Source organism: Dendrobium catenatum, unplaced genomic scaffold (genome assembly GCF_001605985.2).
Source record: "Dendrobium catenatum unplaced genomic scaffold, ASM160598v2 fragScaff_scaffold_1497, whole genome shotgun sequence".
In the NCBI taxonomy this organism is placed as follows: domain Eukaryota; kingdom Viridiplantae; phylum Streptophyta; class Magnoliopsida; order Asparagales; family Orchidaceae; genus Dendrobium; species Dendrobium catenatum.
Genome location: NW_021319959.1, coordinates 507,610 through 529,631, shown reverse-complemented (window position 1 = coordinate 529,631; position 22,022 = coordinate 507,610). Strand labels below are relative to the sequence as shown.

The window sequence follows — 22,022 nt, the reverse complement described above, 5'->3', positions numbered from 1 at the left end:
ACAATTACCTAAACAATTATACAAACCTCGTCAGGAGTTCCCAACTTTTTTTTTCAAATTATAATTGTGCAGCGACAAAAAATAAGTGCCAAGTAAACGAAATACACCACCATTAAATAGTGCTTTTACTTTGGCTTCGTTTGAGACAGCTTTCTTACTGTTTCTTAAAGCAATTTTTTAGTACAAAAATTTAAAAAAAAAAAATTGTACTAAAAAGCTTCTTTAAGAAGCAATAGAAACATCGTCCCAAACAAAGACAGCTTTCTTACTGTTTCTTGAAGCAATTTTTTAGTACAAAAATTAAAAAAAAATTGTACTAAAAAGCTTCTTTAAGAAGCAATAGAAACATCGTCCCAAACGAAATCTTAATATGACCATGCTGTTGTTAGTTGAATATACACAAAAGCAAGCAGCGTCTTTTCTTTTAAATTAAACAAATATAATGAGATTTTCAACAAGCAAAAGCTGCCGGCTATCCTTACCTGCACTTTGTTTTTCCTCACAAAATGGGGCATGCCTTCTTTGACTTTCTCTTCTTCTTCTTCTTCTTTTGTTTGGGTGGCAGAAGAACTACCTTAATGGCCGCATCGAAGACTGCCTTCACATTCTGTCCAGAATATATACAGATTTTCAGTAAGGGAAATTTTAACATTGTTGCTATTTTAAAGGTTTAGCATAGTGGATTAAGGATTAGGCCCACACCTGCTGTGTTTTTGAGCTGCATTCAATATAGGCAGAAGCATTGATTTTCCTCTTAAGCTCTTCGCCCTTCAAATTAACATCATGTAAGCAATTAAGGCTTCGTTTTGGACGGCTTTCTTCTTGCTTTCTAAAACAGCTTTCTAGTACAAAAATTTCTTGAATTTGAAATTTTTTGTACTAGAAAACTGCTTTAAAAAGTAGTACGAAAGCTGTCCCAAATAAAGCCGAAGTTAATTTAATAACAAAAGCAATGTGGTGACATAGTAGTGGAGGCATATATTCCCCTTGCTTTACCTGTGCGGTGGTAATCGGAAGAGCACCTGGGTGGTCAATAAAGAATTGGTTGTCTTCACGAAGATCTGAAATGATTTAAGATGGCATTGTTCGGTTAAAGACGGGCTAATTCTATACAACATATTCTAAACATTAACTATAGGATTAATCCTGAAAAGAGAAGGGACATGAGAGATTAGGATGAAAGGAGCTTGGGGGTTCATAATTGTTGAAGTCCACAGAACTAAAAGTTATGAGCTCAGTGTTGTCATCATTAGTATCATCACCTAAATTATTTAGCAGCGGCTTCATGAATTCTTATGCTTCATTCTTTCTTGTCGAGTGTTGCAAAAGCTAACTACATTCACAAATCATGTTGATCCTCTATTCGAGAGGAGGATATATCTCTCCCAAATCTCTAGACGCCGCTAGAGCCCAAAAAACTAAGAGATCTTAAATTTCAACCAAATTCAAGATGTTCTAACCCTAGGAAAACAAAGTATTTAATGCATACAATCAAAAAGGAAATCTCTAAACACTCCCTACATTCAAATATTCCTCCTAACTCCCTCAAAAATCCTTCCAAAACAGCTCCCTTCGATCTTGCGGCTTGTGCGGCTCATACAGGAGGCGGACTCTTTCACCTATGTTACGTTGAGCCGATCCCGTATGAACCGGCTGGATCAGTCTAGCACAATTCCTCTAATATAATCATTTAAGACTTCATGATATGCCCTTCTTATATAGAGACATGAGGCACTTCTTCATTTTAAGCATCAATTCTTAACTCTACAAGTTGTTTACTTCTCTATGTCATAATAAAATAGATCTAAATACTTAAAAGTTACTGTGCTTTACTGATAATCATTAACATCCCACCTCCAAAATAGCATATCATACACTAAGCCTTTGTTCTATTAATCCTCCGATCTTCATCATCTAAACATTTTCTCCATAACTATAACTTTTCACATATTTAAGCAAATATTTAATTGGTTGAAATTATATAATCTATAAAAAGTATATACCAAACCATCTTACTTTGAATACCGACCTTCCTATCATGAAAGGAAACTGATTATTTAAAATTGAAGAATTTGCTAAGTCTAAATTCCATTATTCTATCCCCACAATTTTATTAGACGGCTTAGAAGTTTGGTTCATTTATCATTAACATTATCTTAAACATCTCCTTTGTTTTAATCAAGTATCAAAATACTTCTGCAATCTTTTTTGTCTGTCTTATTCTTAATATTTCATTGAAAATATTTGTCAACTAAATAATAAAAGTACTCGCCCTAACTTTCCAACTCTTACAAGGTATCTCGTATTTTAACTTTATGATGATGCATCCTCTCTTCAGAAATAACTTTAATTAATTGAATAAATCAATAATCTCATTATTATATTTGTTATGAGCTTTCAAAATAATTTCTAAATTTCTGTCATTTAATAATTTCTCAAAATAGAATTCATCATGAATCCTTAATGTCTTCATCTTAACTAAAATCATATCATCTTCATTTCTAATGAATGTTAACTTGATCAAAGTTTTAAGATTTTTCTCAGTTTTCAGAATATCACCAATCATCAACCCTTCAAAAAACACATCATAACTTAAACAAAGAATCCTCCCGTTCATGTTAAGTAGTAATATTTAGGTTTTGTTTGGGATGGCTTTTTTATTGCTTCATAAAGCAATTTTCTAATATGAAAAATTTTAATTTTTGTAATAAAAGACCGTTTTAAGAAGCAGCAAAAAAGTCATCCCAAGCAAAGCCTAAATCTAGTATAGTGAATGTTGTTGCGAAGTCCAGCCCAAACAAGTAGATCTTCCCATTGGTCAAGATTTTGTAGAAAAAAGAAAAAGTGAAGATTAATGGAAACGAAGAAGATAAGAAGTAGATGTGATCTTCAATTGGAGTGGAATATCCGGCTCTCCCAATTTCCTAGCCATTGGCTAGAGCCCAATCAACCTAAGAATAATCTAAATTCAGCAAACAACACATGCCCCTAACCCTAGGAAAATCACCTACTTAAAACAAACAATAAACTACAAATACCTAAAAAGCCCTCCCCCAATTCCCTCTTATTTCCTTAATTATTTTCCTCCCAAATCAGTCATCAAATATGCCCTCTTCAATTAGAAAATATTTCCTAATTAATCCCTTCACACTCAACCCCCAAATATGCCCTCTTCAATTAGGAACATTTTCTAATTAATCCCCTCCAAATCAACCCCCAAATTTGCCCTCTTTAATTAGAAAATATTTTCTAATTAATCCCCTCTAAATCAGCCCTCAAATATGCTCTTCAATTAAAAAACATCTCCTAATTAATCCCTTTTGATTAAAAACCTTCCTAAACAGCTCCCTCATGATTAGAAAACTTCCTAATTCTCTCCCAATCAAATCGGTTAGTCCATCAATACTCCCCTCCCAAAGTGTCACCTTGTCCTCAAGGTGGAACAAACTGCTTTAGCAATGGACTAATAGCACTATATTGAAAAATAGACTGTCACTGGGTCGAATGATCCCTGCCTCCAACATCTCCCTGATCAATCTCTCGATCTAATCCTTTTGGAGTTGGGGATAACGGAATGGACAAACATTGATATGTGAAACCTCTGTTTAAAATTGCGCAATAAGAAAGGCGCGCCTCTGCGCAATTTGACCCAAAAACGCCTCGAGGCTTACGCAATTCCGCTCCTGCCAGAGGCGTACGCCTCACCTTGTCTGAGGCGCGCCTCAGAGGCGCAATTGCTCAATTATGAGTGAGGCGTACGCCTCATGAAACATACTGTAGCTTTCTCGAGGCCTTGGGCTTTGTGATTTTGTTGGTTTTGAGCGAGTGTTTGAGTTTTTATCAGGGTTCTGTTTGGTTTTCGGTTTAATTGGATGAAATGGATTTTATTTCTTTGAATCAAGTTTTTCTATTTCTACTGCATTTCATATTTGTATTTTCTTGCTTTTGGTGTTTAAGAAGTGTGTGCGGCAGTTTTTGTTAAGATGAGGATGCAGTTTGAGTTGTGGTGGATTTAGGTGTTTTTCTCAATTTGGATTTGGAGAGATTTTGATAGGGTTGAATAGTTACTGTCGTTCACGTCTCGTGAATATGTTTTTGAGCTTCTCTAATGTGCTCAGAATAGGAGTTTCAAGACTTGTTTTCAGATATGCCTTTTGCTTCAATTATTTACTTCTTGATCTTTAGGGGATTTTTGATTGCAAGACTTATTGCATCTATTTTCTTAATTTTCACTAATTGACTTGTCATTTAGATGTTTTTATTGTATGATAGAATCTTGCTATTATTTACCTGCTAAAACCCTTAAATTCTCATTTACGCAATTCTGCGTCCATGAGGCTTACACCTCACACCGCCTCGAGGCTTACGCCTTGAGGCTTAATTACGCAATTTTAAACCTTGTGTGAAACTACTTGACGGTAACCTCTAAACTAGCTGGAACACCTCTCGATACTGCTGCATGAGTAGTTGAACAATGTTTGGTTTTTCTATCTTCTCCCCATCTTCTTCGCCTTCCAAACTTTGCCACTCTACCAAAAATCTCATTCCTTCACCTTTTCCCCTCTTTAGAAGTGGCTTTAAAATCACCTTCATGTCATCTGCAATGTAATTGGAAATGTTGAGCTGACAGGAACCATATTCTCTAAAGGTGAGGTCATTGAATTCTTGTTCACTTGAGATAGAAAAACTACAGAGGCTTTGGAATTTTGCCCGGTCTAAGCAAAATTTATTAAACAAAATTTTGCATCAGATTTAACTACTCTAGCAAATTTGTTCATGCTTTGTTGACAATTTTGCTTGATAGGAATTGAATGTTGTTGATGCTGATAATGTCCTTTGACAAGAAGAAATACTTCTTTATCATTCCTTCTAGTTTGAAAAACTTTTCCTCCATTGATGACATTTTGTCCTCAAATTCCGATTTGAGTTGACAACCTTTTCTTTTAAGACGATCTTACAAGGTATCAACTTTATTCACCATCATAGGTCCCAAAAAAGTGTTCTAATACTAATTTGATAGGAAATAAATGTGATTTCAATAAAGTTAGCGAACTGTGATACAAATTCGAAAGAAATATAGGAAAAACTATTTTTATGGCAAGATATGTGAAGAAAAACAAACAAGATACAATGGATCTTCAATTGGAGAGGAAGATCCAACTTTTCCAATTCCCTAGCCACTAGCTAGAGCCCAATAAACCTAAGAATAATCTAAATTAAACAACACACACCCTCAACCCTAGAAAAATTACCTACTTAAAGCAAACAATAAATTACAAATACCTAAACAGCCTCCCTCAATTCCCTCCTATTTCCTTAATTATTTCCCCCCAAAATCAATACTCAAATCAACCCCCAAATCTGTCCTCTTCAATTAGGAAATATTTTCTAATTAATCCCTTCCAAATCAGCCCCCAAATATGTCATCTTCAATTATGAAATATTTACTAATTAATTTCGTCCAAATCAACCCTCAAATCTGCCTTCTTCAATTAGGAAATATTTTCTAATTAATCCCCTCTAAATCAGCCCCAAATATGTTCACTTTAATTAGGAAACATCTCCTAATTATTCCCCTTTGATTAAGTACATTCCTAAACAGCTCCTTCTTGATTAGGACACTTCCTAATTCCCTCCCAATCAAATCGGCTGGTCCATCAAAAGATTGACTTTAAGCATCAAAGATTGAGTTTAAGCATCAGTTTATGCCAATCACTTTGTTTTCCAATCCAAGCTTTAAACCTCAATCATGACAATTTCAAGAGACCAGACGAAACCAATACTAGAAGAATAGAGTTAACATGAATCCAATACTAGAAGAATAGAGTTAACATTCAATCTGAGCCACTGGGTCATCTTAGTTGGTAAGATTACACCAACTAAAGATGGAGAAGCTTGGATCACAAAAAAGGAGAGAGCAAGAGAGAGGGAATCTTCATCCAAATATCACCAAGTGACAACTAGTAATCAGTAATATTAACAACAATAATAATTAAGAGGGTCAATAAATGACCCAGCATGATAACTCCACGAATTTGACTCAAAATTTTGGGCTTGGGTTAACCCAAATAATATACAAGGCTAGGTTTAGGTCTAAAATATATGCCCATTGAAAATTTGTGTCAGATTCAGGTCAACCTGAAATCCAAACTAAACTAAAAAATAACCTGTTTAATTTTTTAGATCTACAATGAATCCTCCCCTTGACCAACCAATAACCCTCCTTCGCCTCAACTAATCATATTCAGGTTAATTGGGTCTTGTTGACACAAAAAATTATATGAACCATATAATAAACAGGTCAAACGTGTCAGATTGAATTCAATCAGCTTTATGTTGAGTCAGGTTTTGGACAGGCATTTTCTACTTTATCATTCAGGCCTAAGCATTACTTAATGAACAACTAAAAAGTTCTGCAAAAAAATTCAAAAAATAGATTTAACATCTCATGCAATACTATGAATAAAGGACAAGGGTTCATAAATAATACCATAGATATTGGGTTAAGTCTAACGTTGATGACGGATTACTCGTGAATTGACTTCTTTTACAATGCAAGCTTGTATAAAATATCAAACTCAGTTTACCCTAATCCAACATCTATCAATGAAAGAGATAAAATAAGCAATTTGATAGGACAATGGCAGATTCATTTCTACAGATTCATTAAAAAAAAAAAACACAATAATTAAATAAAATCAAACCAACACATTCAGACACGCCATCTTCAGGTTGTGAGGGCACGTCAGAAAGTGACAAGGACTAAAGCTTTGTTTGGCATTGTTTAACTTTGTTTGGCATTGTTGTATTTTCTAGTGTTGTGCTAAAGTTATACAGTATAGTGTTATGATGTGGAATAAAACAAATGACTGTTTGGTTAAATTATATTAAAATCATTGTCTAATGTGTTGTTAAGAGTTGATATTTGGGAAAAAAAAAACAATAGTAACACTTATATGAGTTGTTGATAGAATGATTGAGAATGGATATACTATGATTTCCAAATGATTACAATCTTCATTAGTCTAAACAATTGAGGAAAAATAAGCTAAAATCCAACAAAAGCACTTTCCAATGAAGCTACAATAAGGCTTCGTTTGATTTCCACCGGAGTTTTATTCATTTTTAAACGGAAGTATCATAACGGAGAAGCAGAATTTTTTTACTTCTGAAATCGGTGTTATTTCAGAGTTATATGAAAAGGCCTTTTAAAAAAATGACGCAAGCAAACAAACATTAAAATACTTATTTTTTTCCGATTGAAACCGCACACGGAAAAATTTATGCGCTACCAAACGAAGCCTAAATATCATTAAAAAAGCTATTTTTTTTTATGGGGACAACAGATTGTGGAAGGTTTATCAGAGACGTGGCCGCCGATCTACGACTATGATCGAGTCTTTATATTTCTGAGTCATTGGTGTATTTTATTATTCATGTACTTTCTTATTTGCTTAGGTGTCTTTTGTTATTTCCCTTTGTACCCCTCTTATGGGAGTTGTCTTATGTAAGCCCAAAGGGCAATTGAGTCTTTTATTTCTTGAGTCAATTGTACTTGGCTATATAGCCCTTTGCTCATTGTTTCATGGTTAATGAATGATATTATGATAATTTTCCTACACTTGTGCTTTGAGAGCGTTTGAGTGATCTTGGACAGAACTTTGGAGAGATCCCTAAGAGAGGGAAATCGGATCACCCACCAACCTTGGAGACGGCCGGGTTCGTGGTTTTGTTCTTTTTGTCTTTTCTCTTTATTTCTCTCATCAATCTTCACATAATCGCCGGACCTCCATTGCTCCGAACCCCTTTCCCCATCCTCCTCATATCTACGGCCAAATCCCTCCCCAACTCCCTTATACGGCCGGCCCAGCACTTGGCCACCGCCACCCTCCCACTCCGTTTCCCATTGAAACCCTTGCCTAATTTGGGTAAATTAATTTTGGGGAAGAGTTTCAAAATTTTAAATTCAACTAATTTGAAATTTGAATTCTTTCCTAATTTATCATTCTATTTCTGGAAAGTTACTAAATCAATTTTATTTGAATTTCAAATTCAAATAGGATTTATTTGTTTCTTTCCTAAATCCTAATCGCAAATTAAGTAACCACAATTGAGTGCATTAAACCCATATTTCCCCCATGGATGCCGCCGGCCCCCTTCACCTCCATCTTGACTTTAATTAATAATTATTGCCTATTCTCCCCATATTGCTTTTGGAAATTAATTTCAAATCCCGTTACATTGCCTGTAGCAGATTTTTCCTAAGCCTTATTTCTTATTCTAGTTCCCAAATCAATTCACTTATTTAGGAATAGAAAATCCCTCAGATTTCCTCTCTATCCCGCCGCCCTTCCTTTTCCTCTCTCCTTACCCGACCACCTCTCCCTCTCAAATTCCCTCTCTCCCACTTCAATACCTTGCTGGAATGAAAGCTTGATTTCTCCTTCCAACTCCCCTTGCTCCTAAGCCCAGAATCCTGAGATTTCTCTCAGATTTTGGCTCCAAAATCTGAATTTATTTTCAGATTTTTGAAAGGGACAATTTCAGATTTTTTTAAGGACACTTGGAGCTCGCTCTTTGCCGCTACTTGAGAGTTGTACCTTGCGTCACAGAAATTGACCGTACCGTTGAAGGCTACGTGGATCGCATCCTATTTGCTTTGACGGAAGCCATTGACGAACACTTTGAAGGCGTCGAGTGGAGGATCTCCACCTCTCCCTAACGAAAGTTTCTCTTTTCCCTTGCGTCTTATTCCTTTTAGTCTAAATTCTCGTTGGTTTGATTGCAGGCACAACGGACTCTTCCAATTGCTCTTGCTTATACTTAGTCATCGTAGGATTTGAGCGCACCTCGATGCATCCTAATTCTCATTGCTAAATTAGGGATTAAACTGAAAACTACTACTATGTGTTGTGTTAATTTTTCTATTTATTTTGGAAGTTTCAAAACTCATAGCATGTGATTTAAACCTAAATGGATAACTCCTAATCGTTTTGAATCGTTGTTTGAATTCGCTAGTAATTTTGTTCTTGAATTATTCAAATCAAAAGTTGTGCAAACTCCTTTTAAGTTAAATTGCATTTCATTTACATAGTCCTGCATCATTTTTACTTTCATATAATTAAACTTTATCTAAGTGCTAAACCAGATATCATAAAATTGTTTCAATAGTTCAAAGTAGCAAATAGCTATACCCCACTAACTTTAAATTTAACAAGTCCAGTCGTTTCCAGTATACAGTCAATTTAAACTTCAGAAGTGCTCAAGTATATAGCTGCAGAACAAATTCACCCACTTCATTCATGATTAGTTTGGTCCCAAAACCACATATGCTGAAGTAGTCCAAAGCCCATAGCCATGCCACACTACGCCCAGACTTGTTCAAATATTTGAAGGATCTAATTCTGACTAAATTTACAAGAAAACTAGTCCGCAGAACAAGTTTGACTGGCAAAGGAAATGCATTAAATTTTCAGAATAAAATTCGGGTGTCTACAAGGGGGAATAATGAATGAGCGGTGGAATAAACCATTAAATCCAATCAAAGAACTTAATAGATAAAGAATGCTTTCATTTTTTATGATTTCATAAGGATCTTTCCATGAAACAGATTTTACAAAGGTGGAAATGCATTAAATTTTCAGAATAAAATTCTGGTGTCTACAAGGGGTAATAATGAATGAGTGGTGGAATAAACCATTAAATCCAATCAATGAACTTAATAGATAAAGAATGCTTTCATTTTTTATGATTTCATAAGGATCTTTCCATGAAACAGATTTTACAAAGGTGATAAAATAAATGGAACGCATAATACATTGTCCAACGATAACAATTTTATTTCGTTCATAGTTACTAAAACTATGCAGAAAGCCCGTCCACCTTCAATTCAAGAAGAACCAATAGATACAACATAACTCCGGAGGAAAGTTTCAATAATCAATTTCAACAATTAGAGATAAAGGTTATTAACAGATATATATTCCAAACAAATATGTTAAAGAAGCAAAACTCCCAATAGCATCTTCAAAGTCACTAAACTCTTCAACAAATTCATGAACGTTACCCCCCTCATTAATCTCATTATATTCTTCTTCCACTCAATATGAAAGTTCCCACTATAATATATTCATTTGCATAATGACATGTTTAATGAAATTTAAAGTAACCTTTAGTAGAAATATTAGAGTCAAATATAGTGGCATTAGATTCTCCTATATATTTGTTAATAATATGGTTACATTAGAAGTAGTGAGTGGAACACATTAAATTTGACAGTCTTAATGAAAAAATACATCTCAAGCATACGCACTGAGTCACATAAATGGAAGAAAACATTAGTTTAAAATCGAATGCAAACTTGAAAATGGAATCCAATGTGCTGAAATTTTTCTTAAAATCTAAAAGTAAATATTTTATGGTATCCAATTATTTTTTAACAAAAATACAAATCCTCAAATATAGTCATGTATTTGGTTATAGTTTTTGTTGCTTGATTTAATAAACTGAATTCATAAAACAATAGATCACGCTATGATAAATGTAGATATTTCTCATTAAGCAGTTCTTTCACCTCAGATAAATGTAGATATTTCTCATTTAGCACTTCTTTCACCTCAACCCTAGTAATAAAACCCTTCATTTCTTCATACTGAGTCGGTATATTTTAGCTTGCCAGAATAATAATAAAAAGGTTTTCTCTACAGAAAAAAAAAAATCTTGCAAATTTAACATTGAATTGACCTTTCAGATAAAAAAATTATGTGAGGATAAATTACAATTTTAAAGAAGGATAAATTAGAATAACAACAACAAACATCAAGCTTTTATCCCACTAGGTGGGATCGGCTACATGAACCCTTCATTTAATATTTTCTAACCAAGACTTTTTAGGTCTACCTCTACCTTTCTTACAACAACAACAACATCAAGCCATTATCCCACTACGTGGGGTCGGCTACATGAATCCTTTTCCTCCATTGTGTCCTGTTAAAAGTCAAATTCTCGATTAAATCTATCTAATAAAGAAAGGTCATTCCTAATATTTTATAACCAAGTTTTTTTAGGTTTGCCTCTACCTTTCTTAACATAAGTCAAATCTAATACCTCTACTCTCCTAACCGAGTCATCGGAAGGCCTCCGTTTTATGTGACCAAACCATCTAAGGCAACTCTCTCTAATCTTATCTTCAACTCGAGCTACTCCAACCTTATCACGTATATGCTCATTTCGTATCATATCTATAAGGGTAAAGCCACTCATCCACCTGAGCATCCTCATCTCTGCCACACTTAACTTATTATTATGCTTCTCTTTTAATGGCCAACATCCGGCACCATAAAGCATTGCAGGCCTCACCACCATCTTATAGAATTTTCCCTTAAGTTTGAGGGGTACTTTTCTATCACACAACAAACCCGATGCATTCCTCCACTTCAACCATCCCACTTGAATTCTGCTGATAATATTCCCATCTATTTCACCATCACTCTGAACAATAGATCCAAGATATCTAAAATGCGTACTCTTATTAATGACTTGATCGCCCAAAGTCACAATCCCCTCACTAGGACTATACTACTAAAATTACACTCCATATATTCTGTTTTAGATCTACTCAAGCAAAAATCTTTAGACTCTAAGGTTGACCTCCATAATTCAAGTCTACCTTCAACTCCCTCTCTAGTCTTATCAACATAGGTCAAATCTAATACATCTACCTTTCTTAACATAGGTCAAACCTAATACATCTACTCTCCTAACAAGGTCATCGAAAGGTCGGCATTTTACATGACCAAATCATCTAAGGCAACTCTCTCTAATCTTATATGTCACTAGAACTACTCCAACCTTTTCCCGGATATGCTTGTTTCGTATCCTATCTCTAAGAGTAAGTCCACTCATCCACCTTAGCCTCCTCATCTAGCAACACTTAACTTAATATTATGCTTTTCTTTTAATGGCCAACATTCTGCACCATAAAGCATTGCATGTCTCACCACCATCATAAGAAGTGGGAAAAATTAGAATGATAAAGAAAATTATATGGAGTGAATCAACTACTCAATATAATCTCCTTGACTTTCTCCATTTATTTCTAAATGGTTGACAAAACCTTTAAGTAGAGATTTAAAGGAATATTATCTTGATTTATACTATGTTAATCCATAATTTGAATGTATATAGAAAATACAAATAAGGATTCCTAAATTAGTTTATTTACACCTCAGATAAATGTAATATTTCTCATTTAGCAGTCCTTTCATCTCAACCCTACTAATAGAACCCTTCATTTCTTCATACTGAGTTGGTATATTTTAGCTTGTTTGAATAATAATAAAAAGGCGTTCTCTAGAGAAAAAAAATATTACAAATTTAACATTGAATTGTCCTTTCGGATAAAAAATTATAAGAGGATAAATTGCAATTCTAAAGAGGGACAAATTAGAATGATAGAGAAAATTATATGGAGTGAATCAACTACTCAATATAATCTCCTTAACTTCATTTATTTCTAAATGGTTGACAAACCTTTAAGGAGAGATTTAAATGAATATTATCTTGATTTATACTATGTTTATTCATAATTTGAATGCATATAGAAAATACAAATAAGGATTCCTAAATTAGTTTATTTGGTTGGAATTATGGATAGACATGATTTGCTCCTATTTTTATACACCAAAAAAAAACATGACTGACTTCCTCCCCCCCCCCACGGTCCCTACAACACACATCACAAGGCAATCCAGATCATATAGCACATCCTTCCCAAGAGGAGAGTTGCCAACATCACCCTTACCCCTCCTATTAGATTATGGAAAGAAAAAGTTCCTCCAAAAAATTCCCTATTCTCATCTTAGTATTTTTAGACCGATTCTATGAGTCATCCACACATCACAATTGAAGAAGATTATATTGGTATCAAAATATTAGTTCCAATTTATAATATTTTCATTATGCTTTTGTGCGAGATGAAAAGAAAATTTAGAAAACTCTATGGAGTCAAATACCTATCAATCAAGAAAAGAAAGAATTAAAAAAAGGTAAAGAAATTTGAAGTATTTCTCTAAATCCACATATCATATTTTCAAACAAATAACCAAAAAAAAGTTACCACATTAGCCGCTTTTGAAAAGATTGTTGTAAGTTATAACCACCAACATACATGAAGAAAGAGAAAGTCAGCCCACAAAGAAGAACTTTGAAGAGAAAATAGAAGAAGGAAACGAATAAGTACTTTTCATTGATCTACTTATTGACATATTCACATAAGAGTTCATGGTTCATGCAAAAGTTCAAAGGGATAAGTATATGATCCAAAAGAACTACCGCGTAACTGCCATAGTAGACCACAAGATGAATATCAGAGACCAACCATGTACCGAAGAGGCAAGACATGACATTGAGACAGGCTTGATGAATTCAAAAGAAACCACACATTTATATAGATGCTTCAAAGGAGGAGAAAAAGTAGAATACTATTTGTGCTAATCTTTCTAGTTTTTATGCTAGTTCACTCAAAATTTATAACTTTATACACAACTCACCTTGATCTATTGGTTGGGAACTTACGCTACTAACTAAGAGGTCTCCTCTTGTGTATGCGATGTGTGTATAAATCTGCCTTAATTGACGTAAATGTCCCAAAAAAATTTATAACTTGGGATAGTACATTAGCTTTAACTTCATTCAAATTTTATCAATCTATAATTATTCAAAATATATCAACCTCGTCAAAAAGTTGGGCGTCAAGTAGAAGAATTCTGCCAAATAAATCATAAAAATCAATTTTTTAAACAACAATGATTTATCGAATGGAAATTGATTATTCCTCCAATGTAAAACTCATGTCTCCTAACAATGTTTAACACAAAAATGAACGGGTTCTTAATTGATTAAATTTAACTTTTAGTTCATATGGGTGAAGTTGATTAGTTTCAAAAATATTAATACACTCCTCAACCTCCTCTATCGATTAATTTTGTTTCTGCAGTAATTCCGTGCATGTTACGCAAGCTGAGAACCGAAAAACTAATAGCATTCAACATAGGAACCAAACAGCAAGCAGCCTGGCCCAACAAAAAATTTTCAGCACAAGTTCCTAAACCAACATAAAATGACCATGCACCGTTAGTTCACGTTAAAAAAGTAAAAGAACATAAGTCTAACAAAACAAACCAAAAATTAAAAAGAAAGCCCTGCAGGTTAAAACTCAAGCTACATTTGAAAATGTTATTCTATGTTATGTTGTATTATATTGTGTTGGGTTGTGCAGCCAAGTAAAGAAAGCAAATAGTTGTCTGATAAAATTGTTATTAAAATTGTTGTTCTAAGCATCGTAAAAGTTGACCTGTAGGGTCAAAATGGGCGTGACAATAATATAATTTGTTAAAACATCCTAAATGGATATTTTAATTAAACTGTAAATGTAAATAAGATCAACTATCAATAAGAAATTCTGTAAATAAAGATTATAAAATGAGCTAAATAAATTTAATTTGTACTTAAAATACCAAATAAAGTTCAATGCTAAAAATGGATTAACAATAGAAAATTATTCTAATTCTATAAATACAAGAAAACAATCATAATGGCAATTCAGGAATTGTGGTCATGGATAATTATATTATTGGAGTCTTCCATACCGCAATTTAGGAAATGCGGGAATGGATATAATCAGTTAGCAGCAGTGACGCGTAACGCCTTATTCAAAGTGTTTGGGATCAACATATATGATAATTATTAAAATAAAAAAATCCAAATTTATTTCATAATGAAAAACTGAGATAATATGCATGCATACCCTGTGCTATAAGGAGAACTCAATTTTAAAAATGTGTACATCAATCAAAGACTATAATTTTAATTAGCTTAACGGCACAAATGCAATTTCAAACAAACAAGACATCTGAAAATATCTGTAGGCAGGGAAATAAAAAACAAGGAAGCAACAAAGAACTGAGAATCACCAAGCAAGTTTATCAATGAGAACTTTACCTAATTTTGTTCCCACAAGTATTATAGGAACAGTAGGGGCATAGTGCCTAAGTTCAGGAATCCACTGTAAATAAACACAAATATCAACAAGATAATTATATAGTTAGTAAAAAAACTTAAGACAGAGGAACAGACGCACAGAGAATCGGAGGGATTATTGTACCTTCTTGGAAATGTTCTCATAACTGGCCTTGCTGATTAGGGAAAATGCCAGGATAAAAACATCAGCTCCACGGTAGCTCAGTGGTCTTAATCTATTGTAATCCTCCTGGCCTATTTACAAAAGGAAAACTAAGGTGATAGATAGCATGGGTTTCGAGAAAAATATCTGCTTTTGACCCACCCCAGGTATAAAAGCAAAGAGCAAAGCAAATTGAAAGAGGGACAAAGAAGAGAAACATGGCAATTTACCTGCAGTATCCCATAAACCTAGGTTAACAGAGCTACCATCAACAACCACATTTGCGCTAAAATTGTCAAACACTGTTGGCACATAATCCTGTTTTCAAATAGATTTCCAAATCACTTGCGCAGCGAAAAACAATATATGACATAATACCAAGCAAATTATAACATAATCCATCAATGGCGAAATATATGATCAGCAAAGAACCATAAAACTTTACCAAACACTACATAAATTATAACTCATATCCCCCACCATCAGGGTTAGCACAAACCAAAAAAAAAACTACGACCCTCGTCCACTCCAACGCCAATACAGAAAACCCTAACAAAATCGCACCTACAACGACGTAAAAAGGAAAAAAGAAAAACTCCTAAACTCACCGTGGGAAACGTGTTGCTGGTGTACGATATAAGCATGCATGTCTTCCCGACGGCGCCGTCCCCAACCGTGACACACTTTATAAATCTCGAAGCACTCATCTCCTCTTTCTCCTCTTCTGATTCCCCTCCCACGTATCAGATTATATCCAAATCCTCAATCGCACAAGAAAAACCCTATCCTCCAGAAACCCACCGGAAACCCACATTTGCCCTTCCCTGATCAAACCCTCGCCGGATAAAACCGTGCGTTCTAAAGCAGAGATCTCCTTCCTATCCTTCCTTTCACCTTCTCTACTATCAATCTCGACTTCTGAAGTAGGTAAATACAGAGAGGATCGGCGGAGAAAGATCGCGTCTACAGGAAGAAACACGACGGTTGACGAGGCCGCGGTATATATATATTATTAAATAAATTTAAAAATTATTTACTTTATCTTGAAATTAATATTATATTCATATAAAATATTAATATTTCTGGACATTTTAATATTTTATCATAAATTTAATGAATTCAAAATTATTAAATATTTAAATATATTTTTAAATTAATAGAAATAAATTTTAATGTATTAACATAATTTTTTAATTAATAGAAGAAATAACTAACCATTTGTTAATTATGCGAGGAAAAAATTGACTAACCAACCACTTATGGAAAGAGATAATAATGATTACTTTCTACGTAACTTTTAATTAGAACGAGTGGCCCTCCATTACTGCACAAAAATTATTGTCTGTTATATATAAATTGTTAAGGACCTTAATGTAAATGTCAAAGTGATTAAAAGAAATTTTATAATAGAGCTGTCAATAAAAGAAAAGTTAGTTTTGGGTCCACCTTTTTTACTCGTTTCTTAAACTGTTTGAGTTTGAGTTGACCAAATTTAATTTGGATTAATTTTTGATTAGACCCAAACCCAACCTAGTGAACCGTTTTGATTCTCCGGATTTGTAATAACAATTCTCATCAATATTTCTCTAAATACTTAATATGATTATTTCAAAATCATTACTTAGACTGATAAATATATAATATAACATGAAAATTTTTATTTTATAGCATTTTGATTAAATTTTTTTATTATGGCAATTTTTATAGTTCGTAGATTTACTTTAAGATTAGTGTAATATAAATTATTTATTTTAAAATTGATTTTATAATTTTAAATTTTATTATTATTAGTGTTTTTTATTATAATTTTTTGAAATAATTTTTTTATTTAATATTATGTTATCAAAAATCCCATCATAAAAAGAGAAGGAAATGATTGGTAATTTATAAATATTTATTAAATGATACTGGATTTATTTCTCAACAATCAAATCCATGTGTTTGGTGAGCTAACACCATTTCTTTCTTGCTATGAGGGGACAGCCCTTATATGAAAATATGGATAAGTTGTTGAAATTCATTTTATTTATCTCTGATATTTATAGTTTATTAATTAATAATTGAATAGACAAATCTTCTCATTTTATTGCAAAAATTCAATGCAAACTGATAAAAATCTAATGGGCCCTTTGGAATCTTTTTATATTTTATTTTTATTTTGAACTGAAATAATATATTTGGTATCTTAAATATAATTTTTTTTATTTGTATGGAATATAGAATAAGTTGATTTATGGTTGTTGGTGAAGGTTGGCGAGGATAGTAGGGGATTGTAGGGCTAGTCGACTGCCTGGTGAGGTCATTAAGAAGGAGGTGGTTGCTTGTTGATGGCGAGAACCGGCGGATGATGGCTGTGGTCATAGAGTGACGACGATAGCGACGTCAATGGTTGTTAATGACGAAGGCTGCAGAGGGTGGTGGTGGCGATGGTCACCGATGGAAGTCATTAGGGTTGTTATCGATGCGATGGCGACGCTGTTTACTGATAACAATAGCAATGACAGTAGCTATTGGTGTGGTAACGAGTATTGGTGGTGGTGGCAGGGGATACCAGTGATGGTGATTGTTTTTATTAACGGTTCAAACAACTTAAATTTATTTTGAGCATTTTTAAATTAAATTCAAAAAATAAAAATATGGTGCCCAAATGCCCTGAGTAATTAAGAGTAGCAAGGTTTTTCCTCTACACTATTTGCATCACATGATTATATGTAAAATCTTTTTTTATTATTTTTACTTATTTTTCCATTAAAAAATTACAAATTCATTCTAAAATCATGCATTTAAGAGCTCACCCATAGAGCGTCAACCTTAATTCGCATAGAGAGCCCTTTATCATCTCAACTTAATAGGTGGTTAGGAAGCTACAAAAATATTACTAGCCCTTGGTAAAATCAAACCTTTATTTTTGTTGATGTGGAGCTTAATCTAATTTTCTTTAATAGTTGACCTAGGCCCAAACTATAACTCTATGCTCTACTTAGGCATGCCTACCCCCATTAGGATTGTTGTACCCTTAGTGGATGTTTTAGGTAGATCTTTTTTACACTAAAAGAAACATTTAGGTTGACTATCACCAAGTTGGTGTAGCCTCGACTTGTAGGGTTGAGAACCATTAGTTCTACTCTCAGTAGCCTCGACTTGTAGGGTTGAGAACCATTAGTTGTACTCTTAGCGCCACTTTCTGGATAGTTTGACACCTTTTCTAAATGTTAAACTTGCCCTCTAAGCAAGCAAATGATACCAATGTTGGCTAATGCTCCATCTCTGCTTGGTTGACTTTCTGTCTTGAGTCGATAGAACCCAACTTTTGTTCATAATGACTCTTGCCCCAATAATAGACAATCGATGCCAAATCTTAAAGACCTCCAACTATAGATGCTATTCTTACCATGTTTTATCTCAAAGGCAGCCTACTACCCACAAGGGAAGTCTCCACACTTGGGTGCCTTATGTTAAGAAGCTTTTTTTTCTCTACAGCTTCTCCACATAAAATTTTCATTCTTGAGTTTTGTTAGTCCCTCTCACAAGAATTCATTTACCTCGATGACCTGTCCTGAAAAGACCCCTTTTAAATGACTTCTTAAGTGAAGTCTCTCATCTTAGCATTCTTTTGGTCGCCTTTTGGCCAACAACTTTTTTCATGTGTTACTTCTTGTCACATTAGTTAATAACTTTTTCCCTTAGCACTTGGTGCTATCTTTTTAACTTCATCCCATTGTATTGGACTCTGGCCAATAATTTTCCTTCTTGGATCCATCTCATTTTACTTCCCTTGACTAATAACTTCCAACTTTCGTGCCAGTGACACCATCTCAATGCCATATCAAGGGAATTCGTCCCAATGATATTTCTTCCCATTTGATCTACACCTGTTGATTAGTTCCTTGCCTTAAATCCACTTTAGATTGCACAGTGCTGGTTAACTCTCAATGGAATTTGTTCCTAACATCTAACAATTAAATTTAAGCATTTATGCTCCAAGAATAAATGTGGAGAAGTCAATTTCGAACCCTACTAGGATTTGTCACACAACACTAATGAGCACACATGAACAAAAGTTATTAAATTCACGTTCATTAAGCATAACATCCATCAAACTCGCATAACTGACAACACCCCTTCCCATCTTTTCCTTCAAAATATGTTATGTTTATCACCTTATGGGTTATGATCGAGCTATCGACATAATGACTCTATTTACTAGTTATTTCATTATGGCAGCGTGGGTTGATAGATCTTTAGCAAATCCTTAAGCTTATATGCATCGATCCTATGAGCCATATTGGAGGAAAGTTGTGTTGCTTAATTAGGAAGTTAGAGAATCTTATCTAACAACTATTTCATAATTGTCACCATCACCTTGTAACATTATCCCAACCATAATATTTTCTTTTTTTCTCATTTTCACTTGGACTAAAAATGGATGTAAAATAATCCATAATATATTTCTTGTCATATCTTCGGCCTGTTAGGGCTAATCCATCTTGTTAATTACGGGCTGGGCTTATTAATTCTTTTAAACTTACAGCCCACGTAGGAATTTCTCTGGGCTCAATTAGTCCTGTCAATTTCGGGTCACGGGTCGGGTTCGGGTCGAACCCGAAACTGACCCGGCACTATTTGGGTTCGGGTCGACCCGACCCGTTTTTTAAAACGGGTCGATTTTCTGGACCCGAACTTGACCCGCTTCGGGTTCGGGTCAACCCGACCCGACCCGCGAATACAATAATGCCTGGAGCGGCTAGCGGCAGCGGAAGCCGGCGAAAGGATCCGGTGACGCCCGACGCCGGCGAAAGCAGCCGGTGACGCCCGACGCCGGCGAAAGCAGCTCGAGGCGCTCGGACGGCTCAACCCCAAAATACTAATATATTTTAACTTCGTTTTAAATTAATATTTTTAAAACAAGTTGACTGGGGAACTAATAGGTCGAGTCGAGACCTCAAGCTTTGCTCATTAGCACATAGAGTTTAGCTCACGAGCATTTTATTATGCAAAGCCCAAGCTGATTCACGAGTCGACATAACGCACTTAACACCACTAATTCACAGCAACATATGGGAAGAATTAGAAATATAAAAGCATGGTTTGTTTTTTTTTCCTTGATTTCTATTTAATAATATTTAGAATTTATTTGGGATGGTTATAATTTTTATAAGGAAAATAATATGTTGAAAGTTAATAAAAGTATATTATATTTAAAAAAAATAATTAATCATCAATTTTTTATTAAAATGAGGTCAAAATCGTTAGATTCTCTTTAAGATGAGTGCAATACATATAAATTAATTTAATGAAATTTAACTTTATTTTAATCAAAATCTTAATTATAATATACTAAGCTAAATTTTTTTTTTATTTATATATTTATATATTGCTTTTTCTTTCAAGAGTGGTCGATCGAAATGCTTTTGATAGGAATCATTAAAGCCTAATTAGCTTTGATGGAATCTTAATAAGACATTTTTAACGGCCTAAAATGTTTGGACGGCTATTAATTAGTTCAAATTGATTTGATTATCTTTGTGGTTTCAGTTTATTGGAGAGCTTCAAAGAACCAAAGCCATGAGGTTGTTAATGTAAACAATAAATCATTTATAAGTGTGAACTTGTTAAAAAATTTATGCCGATAGAGTTGGCGTTTAAAATTTTTACGTGGAAAACTCAAAAAAAGGAAAAAAAAATTATCGATGAAATTTTTTATAATTGAGAACGATTGTCTGAATTTTCGTATAGGAATTACTGGAATATTACGTTCACAGGCCGACAATTAAAAAAAAAAAACCAACAACAAGGATATATCTTCGTATGAGTGTGAAGATGATGGAGACAATTGTTGGTGATGATAATCGAAAAATATAAGAGAGTTCTTTAATTCCCTTAACTTTTGAGTATATTCCTCTTTATAGAGAATGAAGTCCTATTTATAGGATTTTTTTATATTCTAATTTTAGTAAATTTGGTCATAATCTAAAGTATTCCATCATATAGTCCATATTGATTTTCTTGATCATCGATTGTTTATAAAGCATCTGACTATCTTAAGGATGTCAGAATCAAGTGATATTGTGCTACTATATTTGTCTCATCGAGCCATACAATTTGACCATAATATGCTATAATTGCCCAACTTTATGATGTACCTCGATGATTGATCTCAAATCATAACATCATATTTGTCAGTGACTTTTGGAGAGAGAGTTTCTAGTTGGTACACGCACCAAGCCTAATCTGGCAAGCTCGTGCAACTCAACTTGATCTATTGGTTGGGAGCTTTGGCTACCAACCAAAGAAGGTTTTGGGCTCAAAACTTGGGTATGTGATGTGCGTGAGTTTGCCTTCAATGACCCGAGTGTTCCAAAAAAATTATTAAAAAAAAACCTCGCAAGCTTAGGCCTTTTCAGATTGAAGCTCAATTAACAACAATGCTCATGTTGTTAGGAATAAAATCGCATAATGTAAAATAAACAAGAAAAAGAAATTACAGAAGAAAATATCATGATCTAATATGAAAATTTTTGAAATTGTAAACAAAAAAAATCACAGTCATATCATATTAAAAAATTCACTATAAATACGAAATCCCATACTCTCTCCTTGCCTTTCACTTATCACGTTGTTATATACTCAAAACAAACAAAGAGATGCATTATTATATGCCAAAAAAATACAACTCTTAAGTGAAATTAAAAAAAAAGGAAGAAAAATGGTTCAATCTAACGAGAAATAATTATGTGCGTCGAACGGTCTGGAGATCAATCGGAACACGTCAGGTCATTCGATATCAAGCTATACCAAGTACCGGTAACGAGCAAAAGAATGACGTGGCATATTATGATGG

General features: G+C 33.8%; 1 protein-coding gene across 1 annotated transcript; it reads right to left on the bottom strand.

The window, feature by feature from the left end:
• Positions 1–484: 484 nt before the first annotated feature.
• Positions 485–16,167, bottom strand: LOC110106047 (rac-like GTP-binding protein 5). The gene is made up of 7 exons (XM_020835773.2): positions 15,790–16,167; positions 15,412–15,499; positions 15,164–15,273; positions 15,001–15,064; positions 997–1,061; positions 703–768; positions 485–607 (listed from the first exon to the last, which is right to left on the bottom strand). Exons 1-7 carry the CDS (start codon positions 15,886–15,888, stop codon positions 500–502), a joined length of 600 nt encoding a protein of 199 aa, XP_020691432.2. The 5' UTR covers positions 15,889–16,167; the 3' UTR covers positions 485–499.
• Positions 16,168–22,022: the final 5,855 nt, after the last annotated feature.

What these genes read in the sequence shown, in the direction of transcription:
- LOC110106047 (XM_020835773.2), bottom strand. Translation starts at nt 15,888, where the DNA reads ATGAGTGCTTCGAGATTTATAAAGTGTGTCACGGTTGGGGACGGCGCC. An exon ending in CCAGCAACACGTTTCCCACG is followed by an intron (nt 15,500 to 15,789) that starts GTGAGTTTAGGA and finishes ATTTGAAAACAG; the next exon opens with GATTATGTGCCAACAGTGTT. An exon ending in TTCCGATTACCACCGCACAG is followed by an intron (nt 769 to 996) that starts GTAAAGCAAGGG and finishes GTTAATTTGAAG; the next exon opens with GGCGAAGAGCTTAAGAGGAA.